Here is a 24,088-nt window from a genome sequence, read left to right on the forward strand (position 1 = left end):
AGAGAGAGACGCGCGTTGTCAACACAGTGGGACAGAGATAGGGCTCTTTGGGTGGCAAAACATTGACGCGAAACTGCAGAGCACTGGGTTTTTGGAGCTTTCTTTCGTGCTGTCGCATGGTGTTTGAAGGTGTATTTTTACAAATTTACGATTTTTAGGCTCAAGGTACCTTATTTAAATGTCTACAGTCTTCTTAAGTTGTATTTTATCGGACTATTTGTTAAACATCGTGAAATCGTGTTGTGCTTATTATTGCATAGAACGTGCAAAGAAAGCAATCCTGTTTCATTTCGTAGGTAATAATCACATACACAGACGAAGGATTTCGTAAATAATTTAAAAATTTTGTTAGATTCCCTAAACATTCTGAGTTACGAAAAAACTGATTAATGCTACAAAAAAAGGGAATTTTATATCTATTGATTATTATTGTTTTAGTTATTTGTACATGGATTTAGAAAATAGATTTTAGTACAAAATTCCACACAATTTAAGATGTTTAACTTAATTAGGCATACTGTCACTTTTATCGAAACTTTAATTAATTACTTTTATCCTAAAAATTTCAGAATTACCAATGAACATACACAAGATTAGTTAACTTGTAGAAGATTATTGTACTAAGTGAATTCGTAATATATTGCAGATTCTGTATACATACAATTTTATTAAAAGACTATCTCCACCACTTAACATGATTTTTGTTGTTTCACATTACACATTATTTTAATTTAAACTGTAAAAATATAGTTTTCATTAATAGACGTTTGTTACAATTGATTGTTTGAACAAATTCGCAAGAAAACGTATTAATTCCCGTTCAAATGAAGCGTTTCTTGCCACCCAGCACGTGATACGTGGTCAGCCGTCCTTTCCCCACTGATGTATAACCGCTACAGCTATTTCTTTCTTATGTTGATTACACTCGCTCGCGTATGGAAACGTATACAAGGCTCCATCCACTCCTTTATTAGATCAATGACTTTCACGATCCTTTTCCCAAAGTGGGACAACGTCAGATTGATTTAACTGCCGTAAATGAACTATTAGCAATCTTGTGTGAGAAATTAAGAAGTGTTAAATGTAACACTTAAGTATAAGCATCCAGAAATCTTATTCATAATTTGATAAACAAAGCATGAGCGCTGACTAAGTGAATTTCATGAAAACTCATATTCATTACTTTTATCTGAACAAACTTATGACTGTTAAATTGTGTTAGAACTAGTTACGGATTAAAATCCTAACATGGACTGTGAATTTACAAAGAACAAAACAAAGTTACACCACGTGTTGGCGTCGGTCGAAAAAATCGCAAGAATTAGCTACGTGTGTTGGGGAAACTGTGGCTTCGTCGTCGTTACGATTAATTTTCGTTAAACAAAGGCTTCTTCCCTTTTCTAACTACCAAACCAATGGACTTACCCTAGCTAACTTAACGCGTGTTTCACTCACCAACAAACAAAAAAAAAAAAGTGACGCGTCACCTATCCTGTACCAAGCAAGTAAACTTCACTACCAACCCTCTACCTACACAAAAAAAAATCCCTAGGAGAGCTACAACTACCAGAAAAGAAATAAACATGCACATGGTTGTCTACGTTTAACGATTTTCTTGATTGCATTTTTTTTAAATTGAAATGATTCAAATGCGATTTCGCGCTGTTGTTTTTTTTTCAGCTCGAAATTTTAATTCAAATCTGGTCACCACACTGGATTTGAAGTGTTAGATCGGTAGTAAATAAGTATATTCGTTTTTGTGTACCTACTAATTGTAACTGAAAGCCGATCCACGAATTTATCAATTTTCGTAAACACATATGTACTTAATTTGAACCGCGGAAATTATCAAATACATTCGTCATTTTGCCACTTTAAGATCACTGAAAAAGGGAGAAGTCAAAGTGCAATAATTTTAACATGATAATGATAAGTTGATAACGCAGTTTATTTTATTTTTGTTTTTTATTTAAGTTAATAATTCTAATACTGTTTACTGCTGTGTAAAACACGACGATAAGTATATAACTTGTTGAAATTTATGTAATTAGACGAACGACTATAAGGAAAAAATAAAAAACTAAAACTATAAAACTATTGCAGGATGTGAAAGATATATGCACATGAAAATATGGTCATCACTCATAATAATCAAATGCATAACAATTTATACTAAAAATTATTGTACAAACACTAACCCAAAGGTTATCGTAAGTAATAAAAAACATTGTATTTTATTAAATGCAATGAAATGCACTGGTGAAGATGGAATTCACTTCTTCCAAATCTATTAGCAAATACTTACCACATGACAAACAAAAATGCAGCCAACCAAAACAAACATATTTCTTTATTTGGTAGCCATTTTGGGTAAGTGTTGATATAATTTTTAATACGCTATTTACTAACAACCATTTTTTACCAGTGAATTTATTAAGTTTTTCGATTGGAGTTTCAATTACTTGGATAACGTCTGTGATTCCTAAAGTAGACGGGAGTACAATAACTGACGATAATCCATTTGGGCGACTTCTTACAGCTTCCGAAATTTCCTGGATTGCTGGATTTCTGCCCCTAGGTGCAGCAATCGGTCCTCTGGCAGTCGGAAAAATCTCCGATAAAATAGGAAGAAAGAAGAGTCTTTTGATACTAGGTTGCGTTAACATTTTATCTTTAGTGATAACAGTATTTGCTAAACAGACTGTTTTATTTTATATTTCTCGGTTCTTGGCAGGTGTAGTTCTTGGTAGCAGTTACAGTGTTATTCCAGTGTTCATGGCAGAAATTTCAGAAAACCATAATCGTGGTGCATTAGGTTGTTCAGTTGGTATTTTTGTAGCAATTGGCATGAACTTTGCTTTAGTGGCTGGTCCCTATTTATCTATTTCTGTCTATTCTTTACTTTGTATTTCTCCACTACTCATTTTTGTCCCAGGCTTTTTTATTTTAAGTCCTGAAACGCCATGGTATCTAGCTGCCCGTAACGACGAAAAACGTTTAACAAAAAGTTTGTTAAAGCTAAGAAACAAAACTGTAGAAGAAATTCACTTGGAAATGACCAGTATTTTAGAAGTAGTGGTTGAGAATGAGACAGCTGCCAAAGCTGGAGTACGAGATTTATGTACCAATAACACTTTACGGAAAAGTTTGTTAATCTGTTTAGTGATAATCTGTTTGCAACAGTGTGGTGGAATTGCAGCAGTTCTTATATACATGCCAAAAATTTTTGAAGCTGCTAAAACTAATCTTGCTCCTGAAATTTGTGCCATAATTGTAGGTGTGTTTCAAGTATTTGGCACCATTGTCTCATCTGTTGTTGTAGATCGTCTAGGTCGCCGGATTTTACTTCTTGTATCTTCTGTTTTTACGTGTTTGACTCTAGTTACACTAGGACTTTATTTTCGTTTGAATCTATCTGACGTGGTGTGGTTGTCATGGCTTCCACTTTTTAGTCTTGTGGTGTATATTTTTACTTTTAATGTAGGTTTAGGTCCTGTGCCTTGGGTTGTAATGTCAGAATTATTTCCTTCCAATTTTACTTCTATTGCCGCTGCTCTTACAAGTAGTACCTGCTTTATGAACACGTTCATCGTCACAGTTACGTTTCCATATTTGTCTACATTTCTAGGTATGGCAAATTGTTTCTTTCTTTTTACTGTAGTTACAATATGTGGTGCTATATTTATTTATATGGTACTGCCAGAAACTAAAGGGAAGAGTTTACAAGAAATACAAAAACTTTTAGGCAGTTGTGGATAATTAGATAAAATATTGTCTCGTTGTTTGAGGTTTTGTGTTTACTTCTAATATCTTTAGGTGCTAGATTAAACGTAGATATTTAGTTTAACATGTACTGTATATGAAGAAAATACATAAAGAGTTTATTCGTTGTTCTATTCTACATTCAGTCATAAATATAAACGAAAAAAGTCGTCTAGTAAGCCGTGAAATTCATTATAAAAATAATTATTGCAGTTGACCCTTTATTTGACAGTTAACTTTTTAATATTAAATTTCAAAGCTTGCTAGATGACTTTTTTCTCAATCCAATGCACATATCCTATGACATTTCTAAAAACTAATCAATTTTTGCGACTTAATTTTAGGGAACACTTGCTAGACGTAGGAAATAGAAAATATATCTTAATAATATTAAAGACTGAATGAAAACATTGATTCAAATTAACTTTACTAGGACAGATACTCTAAAAAAAATAAATAAAAAAAAAACATATGAAATTATAATAAACTGTTCTAACTTTTGGAATCTTTTTTGATCAGTTGGTGCACCGTAACACTATAACGTTTATTACCTCTTAAGTTTAGTTTCGTCTAGACAATGACAACTAAAAGTTGATTACTTTTTAGGTCAACCCGAAAACGATTAATCAAGAAATGAAACGTTAAGGCGAGAAATAGTTTCAAATACACAAAGAATAAAGGATATGAGTGGTTGGAAGTTATGTTTCTCTAGGACTCATATTATTTACATTTTAGCCATAAATATTATGACGGAAATGTTACTTATAATTTATGCCATGTCTCTGTTTCAAAAAAGTGAAAAACGAGTATGCTCCTCTTGCAATCTAAAAAAAAGTTTATAAAACCACTATAACAAAACAATGAAGCGGTTTACAGTGAGAAATGTATTAAACGTCAATGGTGTAACTTTCCCTATTGTTACATATATTGGTTTTTGCATCCTAGTCATTGTAAAAATGATTTGTTTGCGGAATGACAAATGTGTCGCAAACCAGTCACTATCATATAATGAATATTTCAGCCGAATACTCTAAAATAATTATTAAATATGATTGGTACTAAGTCAGGCTTGATTTTTACCCCTTCAGTAATTCTGTTCCCAAACCAGCAATACATTAAGAGTTCGAATCCAGTTGCAATCAAGTAAGTAATTTCGTTACCAATATTTTGATCAATTGTCTAAAACCAGAAACATTTAAGTAAATTTAAACAAGTCCGTACAAAGATCTCAGAAACGATGAACATGCCGATTTAAATTATATTTAGTTGGCAACACCGGCGTTAAGAAGCGGAAAAATATTTCCGTACCTAGTAACGAATCAAGTAAAAAGAGGCGGCACATTTCATTTCCGATCACGTTGTAAACTTCAAAAAATTTGGAAAAAATACGTACTTCGCTTAGGAGATACAACGAAAAGCACATTTCACCCAAAGATATAAATGTTTGAATAAAAGTCTGCGTACTATAAATATATTCCATCTTCTCTGAAACTTTGAGTACGGTTTGTAAATGTTTAATACATTTAACCATCTCTGTATTAACTTCTGCTTGTAGTTCCGGTGGATCATGAAGAATAAAATCTTGGAGCTCAATGTCAATTTTTGTGCGCTTCATACATCGAAGTCTGAGAGTTTTAAAAGCCCCTTGCAAAATCTTAAGATGTGCACTTATACAGCTCATCAGTGTTATAAACAGTGAATCCAGTGCTACCAAATTATAACATAGTTAACATCATCTATATTAATCATGTATTATTATTAGGTACTTACCCACAATCATCCAAGCATAAAAAGTTAAAGCGATCATTGTGTATATAAAAGTGACAAAAAATTGCCACTTTGTGCCAGATCCAAAAGGTGAAACCGTATTAACTGGTTGCTGTTGTTTATATACTTTCACATCATTCTCAATGTGGTATTGGGATTCACTCATAAAAATAAACGTAAAGAGGCCGTTCAGGAACATACTCAAACAAATAGCGTTACAGAAATTTAAAAAGTACTTAGTCCATTTAAGTGCCTGCTTTTTTTCTCTTTCTATAATTTCCAAAGGATTAAACTTTTCGCATACCTCATAGTTGTAGTCCCCGTTTTGTAGAACATCTATTACACTCAACAACTCCTTTCTCATACGAAAAAAGTTGACAGCCTTGTATCCTAAGGACACATGATTGCCGATATCGCGTAAGGCCCGAAGAAACTCGTTCAAATTATCGAAACAGTAGTACAGGTAACGGATTTCAGCCGGTAGATAAGCGATAAATAGATAACAGAACCAGAAAATGTTGTAGCTGTGTTGGAGGTACTTCTTGCTGACTTTTGTTTCATTTGGATTATCGTACACCCAAAATCCAGTTAACTTCAAGAAAAGAATATTCGAATCAAAGTACATTGATAGAGGAGAATTTTTGTCTGGTTTGTCGGTCATGTTGCTGAATTTGACTTTACGTTGCAGGGCGACTTTATCTTTTATAAATTCGGGCTTGGTTAATGTTATTAAGGGGTGAATTATTCAGATTGGTAAAAGGAGAAGCTTTGCATTATTATAGATCGCGGTATCTATACTTACGTGTGAAGCCTAATAACAGTAATATTGGTGACGGTCGTCGAGCTCAGACTGGGTAGTTTCGATTACAAAATTATAATGTAGCTGTGGAATTTTTAACACCCTGTCACATCCGTGATCTGATGAATATATTATGTTAACGACATTGTATGTTAGGACTCTTCCTAATAAAAAATGTCCGTTTTTTATTTATAAGTATGAATTTGAATTTATTTTTATATTTGTAGCTGGAATTTTATTATAACATTTTTGTAAACAAAAAATTGGGGGGGTAAAACACTAAGAATAATTTGCCTGGTCATCCTTACCAACAATTTAATGACGTCATCGAAAAATGCTGCTAAATAAATTCTATATAATTTTGTAAAATAAAATAAGTTTGGTACTAAAAAGAAATGAGATATGCGAAATAATAATAATATTCATGTCTGAACCATTTTACAAAATTTTACATTATTTTTAAAGACAACACGACACATTAAATAATTTAAATATCATGGTGATACTTAAAGCCAAGTTAGTTATTTGGAACTACAGAGTTAGATTCATTGAATAGTTCTGTGGATGAAATTGGATCTCTAACGTAGGTGGTCCACGCAAAGAAAACACGGTCAAAATATTGAAACAATTATACCACCATACAAAGATTTTAAATAAAAAAAAAGATAAAAATAATGACCACCGGCGCTAAGGACGACAAACCAAAATAACTGAGAAGATTTGTGTAACAATTGACATTAGAATTCACCGCTGTGTTTATTATATCTAATTGGGAAATGTCAAAAAAAATCTGTCATTTTTAGTAATTTTTCGAGCTTTAAAACGGATATTCAGATTTTAGGTTAGTTTATCTATTTCGCTCTATTGAGGTTTGACAGCAGGCGCGGATACAGGATTTCGTTTAGGGGGGGGGGGGGCAATTTTTGTACGATTTTACTTATCTCGCAGAAATTCGTTCTAAACAAAAAAAATTATAAAATTTTAGCTAGTATACTCTTTTTCACATAACATGGGTGACATTTGGTTGTTTAATTAACTGGAAAAAAAGGCGGATTAACGATTTGTTCGGATTAGCAGTTTTCCCAAAAATCTGAAAGGGAATTGAATAACAACTTCATACACAGTTGAAAACAAACTTCAAGAAATAAACCTTAATTTGATTAAACAAAATTAAAGAATTCTTAAGCAACAATGGATAATAGATACATTTTAAAAAAATATTACTCCGTGACCATAAACACGCTATCTTTTTGAAATCAACACGTCGGGATGTATACCTTGAATTTTTTCAGAATTTTTAGATTTTTTCAAAAATAAAATTTTCCATTATATATTTCGACCCATCTCGACGATTTTCGAAAATTAACTAAGTACATTTTCTTGTAGATTTTGGGCCTCAGAAGTCACTTCTGGCTTCATTTCTTCGATTACTTAAACCATTTTTCCAGATTCGTCCAGTTGAAATATCGCAATTTTTAAAAATTTCGAAAAATTCGAATTTCACCCGGAATTTTCCGAAAATATTACTCGGTTACCATTAACATGCTATATTTTTGGAATCAGTACGTCGGGATATACATATATCCCTGAATTTTTTCAGAATTTTTAAGGAACTTTTTCAAAAATGAAATTTTCCTCATGCAAATTTCGACCCATTTTCGACGATTTTCGAAACTAAACTAAATACTTTTTCTTGCAGATTTCGGGCCTCATTTCTTCGATGACTTCAACCTTTTTTCCAGACTTAGTTAATTAATTCAGTGCATTGAAATCGTAATTTTTAAAAATTTCAAAATATTCCCTGCAACATATGTAGAAAGATCTTGCGTCATTTTTGCAAGTAAGTGCGTGTTTCCAAGTTCAGTTCAGATTGCAGAGTTTTTGTTCGGATTAAAGAAGCATCGACTTCAAATAGCCTCTGTTTGGATTACTGGATGTTCAGATACTCGTGAATTCGGATTATAGAGGTTGTACTGTATTTATAAAATGAAATTCGATTTCAAAATTTTGAAATTGGTCAAAATAAAGTACCTCGGTCGTGTGTCAGGGGGCGGCAATTGCACCCATATCAACCTAATAATAATTAATTACCCATTTTACAAATAAATGACAAATTAAAAAAGTTAGTTGACGTTGTGAAGAAATTTAATTCTTATTTTTATTGAACAATTGTACATTAAATTTAAAACAGAGACATTTAACAAAACATTATGAAAATGAAATATGAGATGTTCGAAATAAAACATGAAATGTGCGGAATGAGAAACGAAGATTTGCGAAAGAAGAAATGAGATATGTGAAATGAGAAATGAGATGTGCGAAATGAGAAATGAGATGTGGGAAATGAGAAATGAGATGTGCGAAATGAGACATGAGGAAAGAAATTTGCGAAATGGGAAATGAGACGTTCGAAATGAGAAATGAGATGTACGAAATGAGAAATGAGAAATGGGATGTGCAAAATGAGAAATGAGGAATGAAATTTGCGAAATGGAAAATTAGATGTTCGAAATGAGAAATGAAATGTGTGAAATGAGAAACGAGAAATGAGATAGACGAAATGAGAAATAAGATGTGCGACATGAGAAATGAGATCTGCTAACTGAGAAATAAAATATGCGAAATGAGGAATGAGATGTGCAAAATGACAAATGAAATGTGCGAAATAAAATATGAGATGTGCGAAATGAGAAATGAAACTTAGGAAATGAGAAATGAGATATGCGAAATGAGAAATGGAATGTGCGAAATAAGAAATGAGGAATGAAATTTGCGAAATGAAAATGAGATGTTCGAAATGACAAATGAGATGTGTGAAATGACAAATGAGACTTGGGAAATGGGAAATGAGATGTGCGAAATGAGAAATGAGGAATGAAATTTGCGAAATGAAAAATGAGACGTTCGAAATGAGAAATGAGATGTTCGAAATGAGAAATGAAATCTGCGAAATGAGAAACGAGCAATGAGATGTGCGAAATGAGGAATAAGATGTCTGAAATGAGAAATGCGACGTGCGAAATAAGAAATGAAATGTGCGAAATAAAATATGAGATGTGCGAAATGTGAAATGAGACGTTCGAAATGAGAAATGAGATGTACGAAATGAGAAATGAAATCTGCGAAATGAGCAACAAGAAATGAGATGTGCGGAATGAGAAATGAGATGTCTGAAATGAGAAATGAGACATGCGACGTACGAAACAAGAAATGAAATGTGTGAAATAAAATATGAGATGTGCGAAATGCGAAATGAGACTTACGAAATGAGAAATGAGAAATGAGATATGCGAAATGGGATGTGCGAAATAAGAAATGAGGAATGAAATTTGCGAAATGGGAAATGAGATGTGTGAAATTAAATATGAGAATTGCGAAATAAGAAATGAGGTGTGCGAAATGAAAAATGACATGTGCGAAGTAAAATATGAGATGTGCGAAATGACAAATGAGACTTGGGAAATGGGAAATGAGATGTGCGAAATGAGAAATGAGGAATGAAATTTGCGAAATGAAAATGAGACGTTCGAAATGAGAAATGAGATGTTCGAAATGAGAAATGAAATCTGCGAAATGAGAAACGAGCAATGAGATGTGCGAAATGAGGAATAAGATGTCTGAAATGAGAAATGCGACGTGTGAAATAAGAAATGAAATGTGCGAAATAAAATATGAGATGTGCGAAATGCGAAATGAGACGTTCGAAATGAGAAATGAGATGTACGAAATGAGAAATGAAATCTGCGAAATGAGCAACAAGAAATGAGATGTGCGGAATGAGAAATGGGATGTCTGAAATGAGAAATGAGACATGCGACGTACGAAACAAGAAATGAAATGTGTGAAATAAAATATGAGATGTGCGAAATGCGAAATGAGACTTACGAAATGAGAAATGAGAAATGAGATATGCGAAATGGGATGTGCGAAATAAGAAATGAGGAATGAAATTTGCGAAATGGGAAATGAGATGTGCGAAATGACAAATGAGATGTGTGAAATTAAATATGAGAATTGCGAAATAAGAAATGAGGTGTGCGAAATGAAAAATGACATGTGAGAAGTAAAATATGAGATGTGCGAAATGAGAAATGAGATGTACGAAATGAGAAATGAAATCTGCGAAATGAGAAACGAGAAATGAGATGCGCGAAATAAGAAATGGGATATGCGAAATAAGAAATGGGATATGCGAAATAAAACATGGAACGTGCGAAATGGAAAGTAAGATTATGAAATGAAAACTGAGATGGGCGAAGTAAAATATGAGATGTGCGAAATGATAAATGAGACGCGGGAAATGGGAAATGAGATGTGCAAAATAAAATATGATATGTGCGAAATGAGAATTGAGATGTGCGACATGAGAAATCAAATGTGCTAAATGAGAAACGAGAAATACTCAATGAGCATTTAAATGTGCGAAATGAAAACTGAGATGTGTGAAATGAGAAATGAGGTGTTCGAAGTAAAATATGAGATGTGCTAAATGAAAAATGAGATGTGTGAAATGAGAACTGAGACGTGCGAAGTAAAATATGAGATGTGGAAAATGACAAATGACACGTGGGAAATGGGAAATGAGATATGCGATATGAGAAATAAGATGTGTGAAGTGAGAAATGAGATTGACTAAATGAGAAATGTAATCTGCGAAATGAGAAATCAGAAATGAGATGTGCGAAATGATAAATGAGATGCGTGAAATGAGATATGAGATTTGCAAAATAAGAAATGAGGTGTGCGAAATGAAAAATGACTTGTGCGAAATATAATATGAGATGTGCGAAATGAGAAATCATACACGGGAAATGAGAAATGAGATGCGAAATGAGAAATGCGATGTGCTAAATGAAAAATGAGGTGTGCACAATGAGAAGTGGGATGTGTGAAATGAGAAATGATATGTGTGAAATAAGATATGAGTTGTGCGAAATACGAAATGAGTTGCGAAATAAAATATGAGATGTGCTAAATAATGTTATTTCCCATTTAATCCCATATTTGTGGGATATGAGAAACGAGAAATGAGATGTATCAAATGCGAAGTGAGATGTGGGAAATAAGAAATCAGATGTACGAAATGAGATGTGCGAAATGAGATACGAGAAATGCTCAATGAGAATTTAAATATGTGAAATGAAAAACGAGATGTGTGAAATGAGAAATGAGGTGTACAAAATGAGAAATGAGAGGTGCGAAATGAGAAATGAGATGTGCGAAATAAAATATGAGGTGTGCAAAATCAAATGTGGGATGTGCGAAATGAGATACGAGAAATTCTAAATGAGAATTTAATTGTGCGAAATGAAAAATGAGATGTGTGAAATGAGAATGAGATTAACCAAATGCGAAATGAAATGTGCAAAATTCGAATTAAGATGTGCCAAGTGCGAAATAAGAGGATCCAAATGTGAAATGAGCAATGTTGGTGCGAAATAAAATACATATGAAATGTGCCAAGCGAGAAATTAGAAATGCGAAATGAACGTTGAATGTTGAATGAGAAATACGAAATGAAAAATGAGAAATGTGAAAGAGTTTATAAATGCGAAACGAGGAATTAGAAATCCGAAACTGGTAATTTATTTACCCTACCTTGTTTCTATTTTAGATTTTGGAAAAAAAATTGAAATTTGTACAACATTTTAAAATTTATCTTGGAAACAACAAAAATGACTCTTGAAATTTTGCAAAACTTTATAGTAGGCATGGTAAATCGCTAATTGAAATTTATGCTTTTATCCCATCTAAAAACTAGATGACGTCAAATAAAAATTTTGCCACATAAGCACCATTTAAAATGTATAAAATATTATATCTATACTTGTGGTTTATCGATGCATTCATATTTTTTAGAATTACTTACACATGACGTTTAAAAAAAAAGAAATAATTTAATTCATTGATTAAATCAAAGACGGCTCATCTCACTTTCCTGAAATTCTGTGGTTTAATAAAACATACTTATTTTAATTTATAGGAGTTACCACCAAAAATAGCACATTTTTTTTTATAATTTATCCAAGGAAGTCAATATATTTTGTGCTTGAAGGGCAAGGAAAGTTCTGCCTCAATACCTTTAGACACATTTTTTGTATACGTCGAAATTCGTTAAATTAAATTCATTTTTAACTGAAATAAATACTGTATGACTGAACTATTATAATAATAAAGATTTTAAAACGATATGATCACGATCTTCTTCAAACTAGTTCTGTATAGACTTATGTTTTAAAATATCATAAAAATATGCTATTGTAAACCAAATTTTAGAAGTTTTAAGTGCTACATGTCATAAAATGTAAAAAAAATTGGTCAAATTTTTGGAAGATAAATTAGAGTAATAAAAATTGATGAAGCGTCGTTAGAGTGACACGTACAATACAATAACAAATAATTTATTATTTATCTATTATATTCTTTACAAGATCATCATCATCATAATGGTTTGATGATTAATGTATTCATTAAGTGAAAGCACAAAATGAAGAGTAATGTCATATTACTTTGATGCGTAACGGCTTGTACAGTTTTTACTTTCTTATTATTTGTGTATAATGAAATAATATGATACTAAATTTCGTCTGTCTTTCCTTTATGTTTCTTTTACTAATATTTTTTGTTATGTGAAATGTTGAGCATTTTTTTATGAAGCGGTGTTTAAAGTCGATATGAAGATCTTCCAAAGTAGGTCGGTGTAAGCGTTTTTGTTTAGTATTATTATTATTATTTATTATATTTTATATTAATAAAATGTGCGTTCACAGAATATTTTTATATACAATTTTGGTATTACAAAAATTATAAATGCAAGTTTTGATAATATATTTTGTTTTAATATCACTTTAAAGCAGTTTTTTTTAGTTCTGAAGTCTACTGAAATTAGTTGCGTGGTTTTTGCTGTATTTTATATTGTACAGGTATAAGAGTTCAATATTCTCTTAAATTATGTTGATTTGTTCTTACTGTATTATTTGTTCGATTAAATTTTAAGCAACAATTTTACGACATCCCCTTTATTGGTTTTAAGTGGACCGTAAAATGCACATTTCTTAATTATATTACCACACCACAAATTTTTCCACTGTTGTTTTTTCGGTGAACTGATGCCCATCCATATGACCTCTATCTGCCCAATATTTGATAAATCCTACTTTTTGTGGCGACTGCACCTGCAGAACAACAGTTTCCCCATCTTCTGGGGCGGATGCGAGTCGAAGTGGGGTTCTTGTTGATCGTTCAGCTCTCAACTGCGGGTCAGATGGATTGTGACTGTGAAAGTCTATAGACGTCGAAGTTGTTTAATATTATTATGCAATATAAACAGTGAGTAGTGCCATGGTCGTGATCCTTTTTTGAATTCGTGTAGAAAGTATAAGAAAGTTGAGCGGAATATCACACAGTAAAATGGTATGTCTAATTTAGGGAATCGGGTTAAAATTTAGCATTTTTGCAATCGATCGAATTTGGCAGATGTGATCGGCAGCTTTGGTGGAAAGTAAGCGAAATGAAATCATCACTTGACTTACTGGAAATTCTGAGAGGTGAAATTTTGGTTACCGTTTACCGGTAAAAATAAATTATAGAAATTCTTTCAGAGAAAATGTAGGTAACAGAAGCCGGTATTTGATTACGAACTGATGATATCATGTGTGGATCAAACGCTAAATTTTAGAACGGCTAGGAGATATTATCATTTTTTCTTTGTAATTTTATTTCACGTTCAATTAAAAATTTTGACAGCGTTCAATTATCGTTTTATGTATGATAAAAAAAAACTGTTGTAAATATTTTTTTTTTAATTTTTGCCATAAATAATGATTTTGAAGGGACATGTTTCCGTTAAGTGTCTGTAATGGTTAACTGTTTTGAGAACTATTCACTGAAATGGTGCTTGGGCGTTGCATAATTTATGATGTACAACTTATTTTTTTCTGGGTTATTGTACAGTAATAAAAAAAAGCTGAAAAACTTAAACGGTTACGTAAAATTTAGTATTCTCTTTCGACAGCACGCGTTGAATATTTTTTTTTTATTTTTTAGTAACTCTGCGTATCAACTTCTGCGTGTTTAAATATTTCTTTCTGTGTCACGTAAGGTTCCAACGAAATCTCGTTTTCGACAAATTGGCTAATAAAGCTCGTAAAAGTACAACCCAGTTTTTATATAATACGATAATTAATTTCAAATTGTTGAACACTGGGTATACTTCGAAATTTTGTTTTTTGTAATGTGTAAATAATTGTTTCCGAACTAAGAAAATTCAATGTACGTGTGATAGCTGTATGCTGGACCTACGTAAATGACCAAGGAACTGTTAATCAACTGTATTTTATGAAAAAAATTGAAAAAAAAGTAAATTATCCAATTTAATGAACGGTTCTTTTGATATGCTTACTGAAGCTATATAAAAAAAATATTTTGATATAATGCCTAAATAATTATAATCCATTAAAGAAACGTGTTTAAAACGTCCATAGAGGTTTTAAAAACTAAAATAAAAAATAGGGTAATAGCGAGAAATTTTTTAATAAATGGTTCTCACTCCCAGGGAAATTCCGTATTCTGTTTTATTGTTTAGAAAACAGTATTTACAGTAGTTCATTGTTGCTCAATGGTATATATCTTACATCTAATTGTATCCGTACAAGTAAATGAAATGTACAGTTGTTATTAGAGTTAAATGATTAGAACAAATACGTTCTTAACGTTACGACTATAGGAAAGTAAAAGTAGGTAAATTATTTTTTTATGGAGATTTATAAATAAATGTATATTTATGTAAGTGACCAGTGAATTAGATTAGTTCAGTAGTACTAACATATTTACTTTAATATTTACTACATAGTTAAATATTAATAATAATAAACTATATGTAAATTTATTTAGAAGTCTTGCCTGAATGCCGGTCATTTCCGGGTCAGTGTGGGGCTTAAAATAATAATAATGCATAACCTGGAGCAATAAACACACCGTTACGTACGAAGGTTAGTGATCAATTTTCTCCACTCTGGGATTTTTGGCAGTTTTGAATATAATAAATTATATATTAGAAACTATTTAGCTGTCCAAAACTATTTTAACATAAACCACTTTTTTCGTAAAACTCTTAAGTATAAGTATGATTTCGGGAAAAACTGTACATTAATAGAACGTATAATTGTACTTGACACACACATAAAATATTATTCATAACGTTAATTGATTTACTTCATTCTAGTTAATTTTAATTTCCCGAGCTTCAGCGTTTAGTGATCCCCAGAGTGCGAAGTATTGATGTGACTGAATTTTTGAATAATTTAAAATACTCTTGTATTTGTGATTTATGAATCCGCCTGAGTCTTTAATCTAAGCATCCAAATTTTTGCAAAAAAATCCGAATTGCATAGGTGTTAACCTTTTATACTAGCGGCACAGGAATATAGACGTTATCACAAAAAATATACTCTTCAGGTCGTTATGTACGGGGGTTTCGGCAGTCATAAAAAATAATAAAAAAAAATCTGTATGATGTAGATTACGAAAAAAACGTAATTTTATAAAAGTAAAATTGGCAACACTGCACGCACCTAATGCATGAGTACCTCGGGCTTACTTTCTTATTTCTTAGTACGATGGTGACTGAAATCCACCTTTTATTTTTTTTAGGACAATAACCATAGCCACCAGTAGTCATTAATCGTGCCGCATTATTATTAATCAAATAAGCTGCTATTTTTCATTAATAAATAAACCAAAAAAACCATTTAATAAGACATTTATAAATTATAAACAAAAATAAAACCAATCTAAGAAAGGAAAGGGTGGGTGGGCGGGGCTAGTAGCTGCTAAGATAAAAATGATTTTGGCTAATGAGCAACCCATTAAGAAAAGAGAGGGTGGGTGGGCAGGGCTAGTAGCTTCTGATTTTAGCTAATGAGATACCCCCTAGGAAAAGAGAGGGTGGGTGGGCGGGGATAGTACCTGCTAAGATAAGACTGATTTTGGCAAATATCCGTATCCTCTAAGAAATTTAATTAAATTATTGTAAGAAAAGATACTAGAGGCTGATTTGTATCTTTGTTTTGTACAGGCAAACAAATGTGTTTTTTAGTTGTTAAACGTAGTAAAAGAACCAGTTTTAAAATCGTTATAACTCCAAAATGTTAGGAGGAATTTTTTTACTATCTATCCCAGACTCACCAGTTAATTGTTAATCCGCCATTTTCCAGACACCCGGTATATAATTTTTAAAAAGTCGGGATTTGTTGGACTGTACTACAAGGGCAAGGGAAGTTCTAAATAATCTTAGACCATTTTAACTTCTTCAATGTCGTAAATAATAATTTTCAGTGACAGTTGAAAAGTTCCTAGATTAATTATTTTTTCAAATATCTTGTACTAGGCTGTAAAAATAAAATAATAAAATGTAAACAATTATCAAAGTATTAGAGTCTAAACTCATTTTCCACATTAAAGATTCATTTAATCTCCCTTTGTCTAGAAATGCGAAATGATAAATTAAACAAATAAGGAATGAAAAATGAGAAATGAAATGGAAATGAGAAATGTGAAAATTTATTGTAGATACATATATAGATTATTAATTTATATTTGAAATCTTTCAAACGCTTTAATTTTTCTTTTTATCCTTCAAAAAGTTGATGACGTCAAACAAAAATTTTGTTTCATAGACGTCATGTAAAAAGTATTAAATATTATGTATCTACACGTGTGGTTTATCAATCCATCTATATTTTTTATAATGAGTATATATTATATCTATATTATTACAGAATTGATTAAGTATATAGGGCGATTGTATTTATTTGTCTCTTTTTTTTTAGCTAATCTGGACATCATGTGTCAAGTGTAAATAAAATAACAATCACTAGTTAAATTAATAATTTTTAAAACGATTTGCGAAATATTTCAGAGTAGCCGTTTTTTTGCTGGCCAGTATGTTTTCGATTTTTACTAAAAAACTGATTTTTTATTTGTGGTTGAATAATCCATAACTATTTTTTGTTTTAGTTCATAGAAATATATCGTAGAAACAAAGTTTATAAATTATCCAAGGATTTCAGTTTGTATGTTTCAGGAGAAGGAAAATTCCGTTTAATTTTTTTTGTACATGCAGAAATTAATTGTATTTAAATATTAAGTATTAGGTTTGTTTTTGTTTTTAGTGAAATACTGCCTACTTAATGTATTTTTTTTTTGAAAAATGTGAATTGTCATATTATATTTTGTATGTACTATGCTTCAGAAGCAAGGGAAATTTTTTTTAACGTCATCAAATTTTGGGAAGGAATCAATACATAAATTTTTGTTAAAGTACATGTATACATTTTAAAATACTGATTATTTTCTAGACACAGGGAAATTTTGATATCCTAAAAACACACATCCATTCATGAAAATGACCCATGTGCAATAATTTCCGTAAGTTACACTTTTTTCGATGTGATAGGTTAGAAAATTTTTCTTATTTGACTATATTAGTCCACAAAAATTTCATTCATTCAAACATGTTTTAAGTTTCTTCTTGTCAAAAGATGACTACGTATATTAAGAAAAAAGGTAAAATATAAGCCCCGCCCACCCGCCCTATCTCAATCGTGATGAATTTTTTTATTCGTTGTAAACTGCGGGGCGGAGCTTAACTGCAAAATCCCTATTTTTCTACGAAAAATTACCATGTGAAACAAGTTTTTGACTAATCAAGTTGTTCAAAGAAAACTAAATGCCTTAAGTAAAAAAGAAAGTCAAAAGACAAGTCCCACCCATTCGTCTTGATCTCAATCGTGATGAACTTTTCATTCGTTGTTAGATCGACAGGCGGAGTTTAATTGCAAGATCCATGTTAGTCTACAAATACTTATTTACCATTTTAAACATGTTTTAAGTTTCTTCTTGTGAAAGGATGACTACGTATATTAAGGAAAAAAGGTAAAATAGTAATTGCTATGATAAGACTGAACAATATTAAGGGTAGTAACTAGAATGAAGAGGAAGAGGGCACATTTTTTTTGTTCTTTAATTTATATTTACCAAATATATATTTTAGTGGTTCCAAAAGCACTGTTTGTTTTTTCAAATCCAATTCTCATCCGAATGACTCGGGTTTAAGCATTGAATTATCGGACGTTTTAGATGAAATTTTTAAATTGAAATCAGTAGAAAGTAAAATAGTACGTTTCTAAAATAGTACGTTTCACTTCATATATATATTTTTTTCATCTAATATTTAAGCAATTTTTTTTAACCGTTTTTTATCTATTTTACTAGTTTTTTTTGTAAAATAAAAAAAAACAATTTTTGTCAACTTACTTTTAATGCATCGAGGTTTTTTTATACAAAGTTGTGGATTTCTAAAGATTTTGAACATGATTCCAGGGGATCCATATAGAAACTGCTGACTGAGATTTTTTCAGAAAATTAAAAAAAAATAAAATAAAAAACCTCTTCGACGTCAAAATTGGTCTGTTTTCTTAAAAAAATATATTATCAAGCAGATAAAATTAGTCGCTAAAATGAGAAGAGGAAGGCTGGGCGGGGCTAGTACTTGCGACGATAAGACTGAACAATATTAACGGTAGTAACTAGATTGAAGAGGGAGAGGGTGGGCGGAGCTATTGCTTGCTAATAGAAGATTCTGTAAGAAAAAGTTAAACTTAGCACCACCCACCCACCCGTTTTCTCATTGTTTTTATTCTGAAATAAGAAATAAATCTTATGACAAATAATACAACAAAAAAGTCACGATTAGCCCTTTTTTTACAGCGTAATTTCTATTCGTTCCCACTTCTGCTCTACAGAAGAAGATATAACTAAACCCGCCCACTCACCCGCGTCCATTTCAGTGATTAATTTTATCTACTCCGAAAGAAAGGTGGATTTTATATATAAATAAAATCAGTCGCTAAAATGAGAAGCGGGAGGGCGGGTAGGGCTAGAACTTCTTAAGATAAGGGTGATCTTGGCAGATGACATACCCTTAAGTAAATAGAGGGCGGGTGGGCGGGTCTAGTAAAATTGCTATGACAAGACTGAACAATATTAAGGGTAGCAACTAGAATGAAAAGGGAGCGGGCACATTTTTTTGTTCTTTAATTTATATTTACTAAATATAAATTTTGGTGATTCCAAAAGATTGTTTGTTATTTCTAATCCAATTCTCATCTGAATGACTGGGGTTTAAGGATTGGATTATCGGACGTTTTAGATGAAAGTTTTAAACTGAAATCAGTAGAAAATAAAGTCGTACGTTTCACCCCACATTTTTTTTTTCATCTACTTAAGCTATTTTTTACCTGTTTTTTCATCTATTTTAGCTACTGTACCATCTTTTTAAGCTAGCAGGCCAAGTGTGACGTTGAAGTTTTTTACCGCTTTTTTTATAAAATAAAAAAATATACCTGTAACAGGTAACAATATTGTGTATGTTATCAACATGTTAAAAATTCCCTGGATTTGATGGAACTTTAAATATTTAAACTTACAGTTTTCTCGTTTTATGTAGTGGCTTGACGAAGTCTTGTTAAGTATTTTTACATCTTTTAAATATCTTATTATCTAACTTTAAAGAAATCGTTTCCGCATTGTACTGTATGTCGTTGACATAATGCGCAAATATATGGTTCTTGCCGCTAATTGCTGAGGTGTGTTGTATTGACTACAAATTCTTTACATTGAACCTTAACAAGATTGGAAAACAGTTAGAAACGTAGACAAGTCCAAGTTGCTGTAGTTATTATCAACGACTGCATTAAGGCTGTGCATACGTGATTCTACCTACCATCTGTGCATCATACTGTCAATACCACCATATTGGTTTTAATTATGATTTTTGTCCACTTACGTATTAACAAGGCTTACACTTTTCTTGCCGTTCTTGATAATACTTTTCAAATGAATGCATAATTGCAAGTCACGAGTGCACATTTACGTTCACTTATTATTGTGCAATTTTTTCTTTTATAATTAGATATGAGTTAACTGAATCGTTGCGTGACAAAGAAAATATAAATTAAACTCGATTTTTAGAAACTGTTGTCATTTTTCAAAATAACAGTCATTCTGAAAAATAATATGTCTAAAATGTGTCCTAAATAAAGTTTCACGCCACAAGTTCAAGGTAAAAAATTTAAATTTATTCCGGAACTTATAATTGCTTATTAAATATGTAAAAAACGTCCGTCTTTAGGTGTATGTTTTAATGGAGCACGGCGCGACGTGTCTATCAGCGATTAATCTTGTTAAGCAATCATTTTTTGAAAGTTGTTAGTATTGCATTAATTTGAAAATGTAAAGTACGCAATTACTGTGTAACCGATTAATTCTTGTTTGATATCTTTTTATTGCTGCGTTCTCATTAGGTCTTCACTTAAAGGCAGACTGTCCGCTATGTCAATGCAATCAAGATGTATAACGTCAATTTTTTGAGTAGGAAGTATGTCACCTGAACACACCAATTATTTGCGGTAATAATACATGGCTCCGTCATTTATCTTTTACTGAAAAACTGTTACAACATTTAACTTGCTGGTCTGTGTTAACCTTAAATGTTATTTCAATTATGTGTGTCACGCTATTTAGACACATTAGATGTTCTCGGTTAGTTATCACCAGAAGTGGGTAAAGATGTACGGTTTTATTTTGTAACAGCGTTTAACTTTCAAGAAAGACAATAGAATGAATTCGATATTTCCTCAAAGAAAGTGAAAGTGATGAGTAGGGACAATTGTTATCATGGAAAGTACTCAAGTATTTTGTCAAAATAAAAAAGAATGAATGGAGATGTTAAGAAACTTTATGAATTCAGGTTACTGTTAATAAACTGGTTGACCTAGACATTAAAATTGCTAATCACACCTTGCACAAAATGAAAATAAAAAGAGAAAGTTCTGCCGATAATTTTCATCGCCATTAATAAATCAATTTGATTGCAGATCATACGAACGGTAATCTGGTTAACCTTCCTCCGTGCATTGCACTGTTATCCCAATCAACTAAAGTTCAATATACTAGATCTCGATGTTTCAACACCGGAAGAAGTAAACAGTCTAGAACGTGAAGAACCTCTAGGACGCTCCATTAACCCAGAAAATAGCCAAAATAGCTTCGAAGACACCGTGAAGACAGTCGAGGAAATTATAAAATCCAACCCGGCACTGCCGCGACTAACACGTGGCGAAATTCTTGATTTACTCGAAAACATCACCACCACAGATGAGCAAAAAGCGGAACTTCTTGGCAAAAACAGAAACCCAAAAGCTGTTATGGTCGTCATGCCTTACACTCCATCGAACGACAAAAACATGGAAGATTTATACACAAAAGCTCCTGTGACGCACATAATTGGGGCCGAGCCGTTCAGAACGAAGGAAGAAGTTGACAACGACAAACATTCCAGAAGACGACCCCCGGTTCAGTTTAACGACACCGACAACGATTTAGCCAAAAAGCCGCTGCCTCCTGATGAAAAGAAAAAGTATTCAGCTAGTATTAGCGAAAAACCTACGAAAGCAACGTCTTCGAGGACTCAAGTTAGAAGAAAGCGCCCACAAGCTACTACCGAAGTACCTCCGACGACATATCGTCCGACAACTTATCATCCGACTAGTCGAAGACCTGTACGAAGAAGAACTACAACAACTACCACGACTAGTACTACTACCCAACATCCGAATCATCGTTACACACAAGACTTTGTACCCGGCGGAGGCATCAGAATCATCGAATCGCCAAAACTTAATCCAACAAAGCCACATCGAAATGATATAATATCCGATTTAGAACTTCAAGAGAACATCAAACAAGAAGTGGTGATGCGACATGACGTTCCAGTTGCAGCTTCTTTGGTTTCTTCATTCCCAAACCCCATTAGGGTGACCACAACGCCCCAACCTACAACTTCGAAACCTTTAATTGAAGAAATTAATTTCCCTGATAGTTTGAAGACAGTTGTGAAGGATTTAAATTTGGAAGGAGTATTGAGTCCAGAAGCTGAACAACTAAGAAACAAAATAGAAGAGCAGAATAGAATAAAACATATTTTAGCGTCCATTGGGGTGTTACGTGAAACTACTACAACGACCACCACGACTACAACTTCAGCACCAAACGCTGAAAACATCGCTGAATCTTTGAGTCCAGAAATGCGTGATTTGTTGATGAGTTTCGGGTTGCTTCCAAATCCTAACGAGAAGCCTGTTGAAGGTAACAATGACAAGTATTTTCCTGAAAAAGCCGAAGTGAAACCGGAATCTTATATCGGTTTTAAACCTCTACCCGACCACGGACCAAGTCGTGATGATATGGACGCCCTTCTTGCTTCATTTGGCCTAGGTAGAAGTGCCAGACAAGAAAAAGCGTTGAAAGTTATTGATAACGATAAAGAAGAAACGTACAATTTTGACATGATTCCAGAACACCTCAAAAGCGTGATTTCGGATTTGGGAATTGAACATGTGAAAAGAGAGTCAAAGGAAATTAGAACACCCACGGTCGAGAAAACTGTGGAGAAGCAACACGTGTTTAGTCCTGATACCCAATACGCAACTGAAGAGGAACTGAAAAAATTGGAGAAACTCATTAGTATGGTGAAACAGTTGGAGAAAATGAACGGTACGGTTTCAGAAGAAGATTTGCATAAAATCGATTTAGAAGGTTTGAAAGAGTTGGTTGCAAGTTTGAATGGTTATAACGAAACTTTTAATTTAGACGAGTCAGATACTTCCCCGCAGCCAACTGCTTTTGATGTCGGTACTTTGGTGACTTTAGATCAGAAAGAAAATTTTCCTGATCCCACTGCTTTTGACGTCGGGTTAGTAAAGAATGAAGTTAAACGTCAAGAAAGTAGTACTAGTACTACTAGTACTCCTACGGTCACTACGATTGTGACTGCTGTTTCTGAAGCAGAAACTCCTTCTTTGAAAGATCTGGAAGAGTCATTTGGTGGTCCAACAGAAACCACCACAGAGCCTCCATTACCAGAAACTACTACAAGAAGGACCGGTTTTTATTATTTAGTCGACTGGAATACATTTTTGGATATTGATGATACCAAAGGAAAAAGAGTTAATTTAAGATTCCAGCCTACTATTGGTGATCCAAAGCGGTTCTTATCTGTTAGTGTTCCTTAGCAAGACATTCTTTGCACTGTAATTTATTGCTTATTTTTGTATTTAATACCGTAGTACCTAGAAGTTTTATATTGTGTATATATTGTTTTTAAGTATATGTTAAGCACAACAAATAAAAGACGGACTTTTGCTGGTAACTCTAGAAGCTAGGTGTATTTAAATATAGTTATTGTTGATATTGTTTCTGCAACACTTTTCAAATACACAGAAATCGAAAGTTGAATGTGAATGTGAAACTTTATAATTAAAAACACAACTAGTGGAAACTATGTCCGTAGCTCCTCATATGTAATCATTAATTCCACTTCAGTGCTCTATTTTATAATAAGTACTGTAACGGCATAGAATCCAAATAATCGAGCGTTCCATAAAAACACACAAACTCATTACAAAAAATGACCCTCGCACTTCAAAAAACCTCGCTTCTCGTTTTATTCCTTCTATGTTTATTGGATGTGCAAGTGTCTCCAAAATGAAAATTGTGGTCTCAGTTTTATTATTAAGTTTTTTAAAAGTGTGTGTGACTTTAGAACATGTTTGGCATTCTTATCAATATGATCCTACTTACAAAAGTCGCCAAGGTAAAGACATGCTTTACACAAATCAAAATCTTATTAATTAATTTTAA

At 32.4% G+C, this 24,088-nt stretch overlaps 3 protein-coding genes across 3 annotated transcripts; 2 read left to right on the forward strand and 1 right to left on the reverse strand.

Moving 5' to 3' along the window:
* The first annotated feature begins 2,255 nt into the window (after nucleotides 1-2,255).
* LOC135145618 (facilitated trehalose transporter Tret1-like) lies at nucleotides 2,256-3,874 on the forward strand. Its single transcript, XM_064077767.1, has 2 exons — nucleotides 2,256-2,370; nucleotides 2,426-3,874. The coding sequence occupies exons 1-2, from the start codon at nucleotides 2,322-2,324 to the stop codon at nucleotides 3,757-3,759; spliced, it is 1,383 nt and encodes a 460-aa protein (XP_063933837.1). The 5' UTR covers nucleotides 2,256-2,321; the 3' UTR covers nucleotides 3,760-3,874.
* Nucleotides 3,875-4,520: 646 nt separating this feature from the next.
* On the reverse strand, nucleotides 4,521-6,190 carry LOC135126184 (putative odorant receptor 92a). Its single transcript, XM_064052079.1, has 5 exons — nucleotides 5,533-6,190; nucleotides 5,156-5,469; nucleotides 4,843-4,941; nucleotides 4,637-4,792; nucleotides 4,521-4,586 (listed from the first exon to the last, which is right to left on the reverse strand). The coding sequence occupies exons 1-5, from the start codon at nucleotides 6,188-6,190 to the stop codon at nucleotides 4,521-4,523; spliced, it is 1,293 nt and encodes a 430-aa protein (XP_063908149.1).
* A 7,393-nt stretch (nucleotides 6,191-13,583) lies between these two features.
* On the forward strand, nucleotides 13,584-23,683 carry LOC135128194 (uncharacterized). The gene is made up of 2 exons (XM_064055090.1): nucleotides 13,584-13,741; nucleotides 21,265-23,683. Exons 1-2 carry the CDS (start codon nucleotides 13,739-13,741, stop codon nucleotides 23,458-23,460), a joined length of 2,199 nt encoding a protein of 732 aa, XP_063911160.1. The 5' UTR covers nucleotides 13,584-13,738; the 3' UTR covers nucleotides 23,461-23,683.
* The last annotated feature ends 405 nt before the right edge of the window (nucleotides 23,684-24,088 follow it).

The sequence above is a fragment of the Zophobas morio genome, unplaced genomic scaffold (assembly GCF_036711695.1).
Source record: "Zophobas morio isolate AGI-343-1 ecotype UQ-CSIRO unplaced genomic scaffold, CSIRO_AGI_Zmor_V1 ptg000002l, whole genome shotgun sequence".
In the NCBI taxonomy this organism is placed as follows: Eukaryota; Metazoa; Arthropoda; class Insecta; order Coleoptera; family Tenebrionidae; genus Zophobas; species Zophobas morio.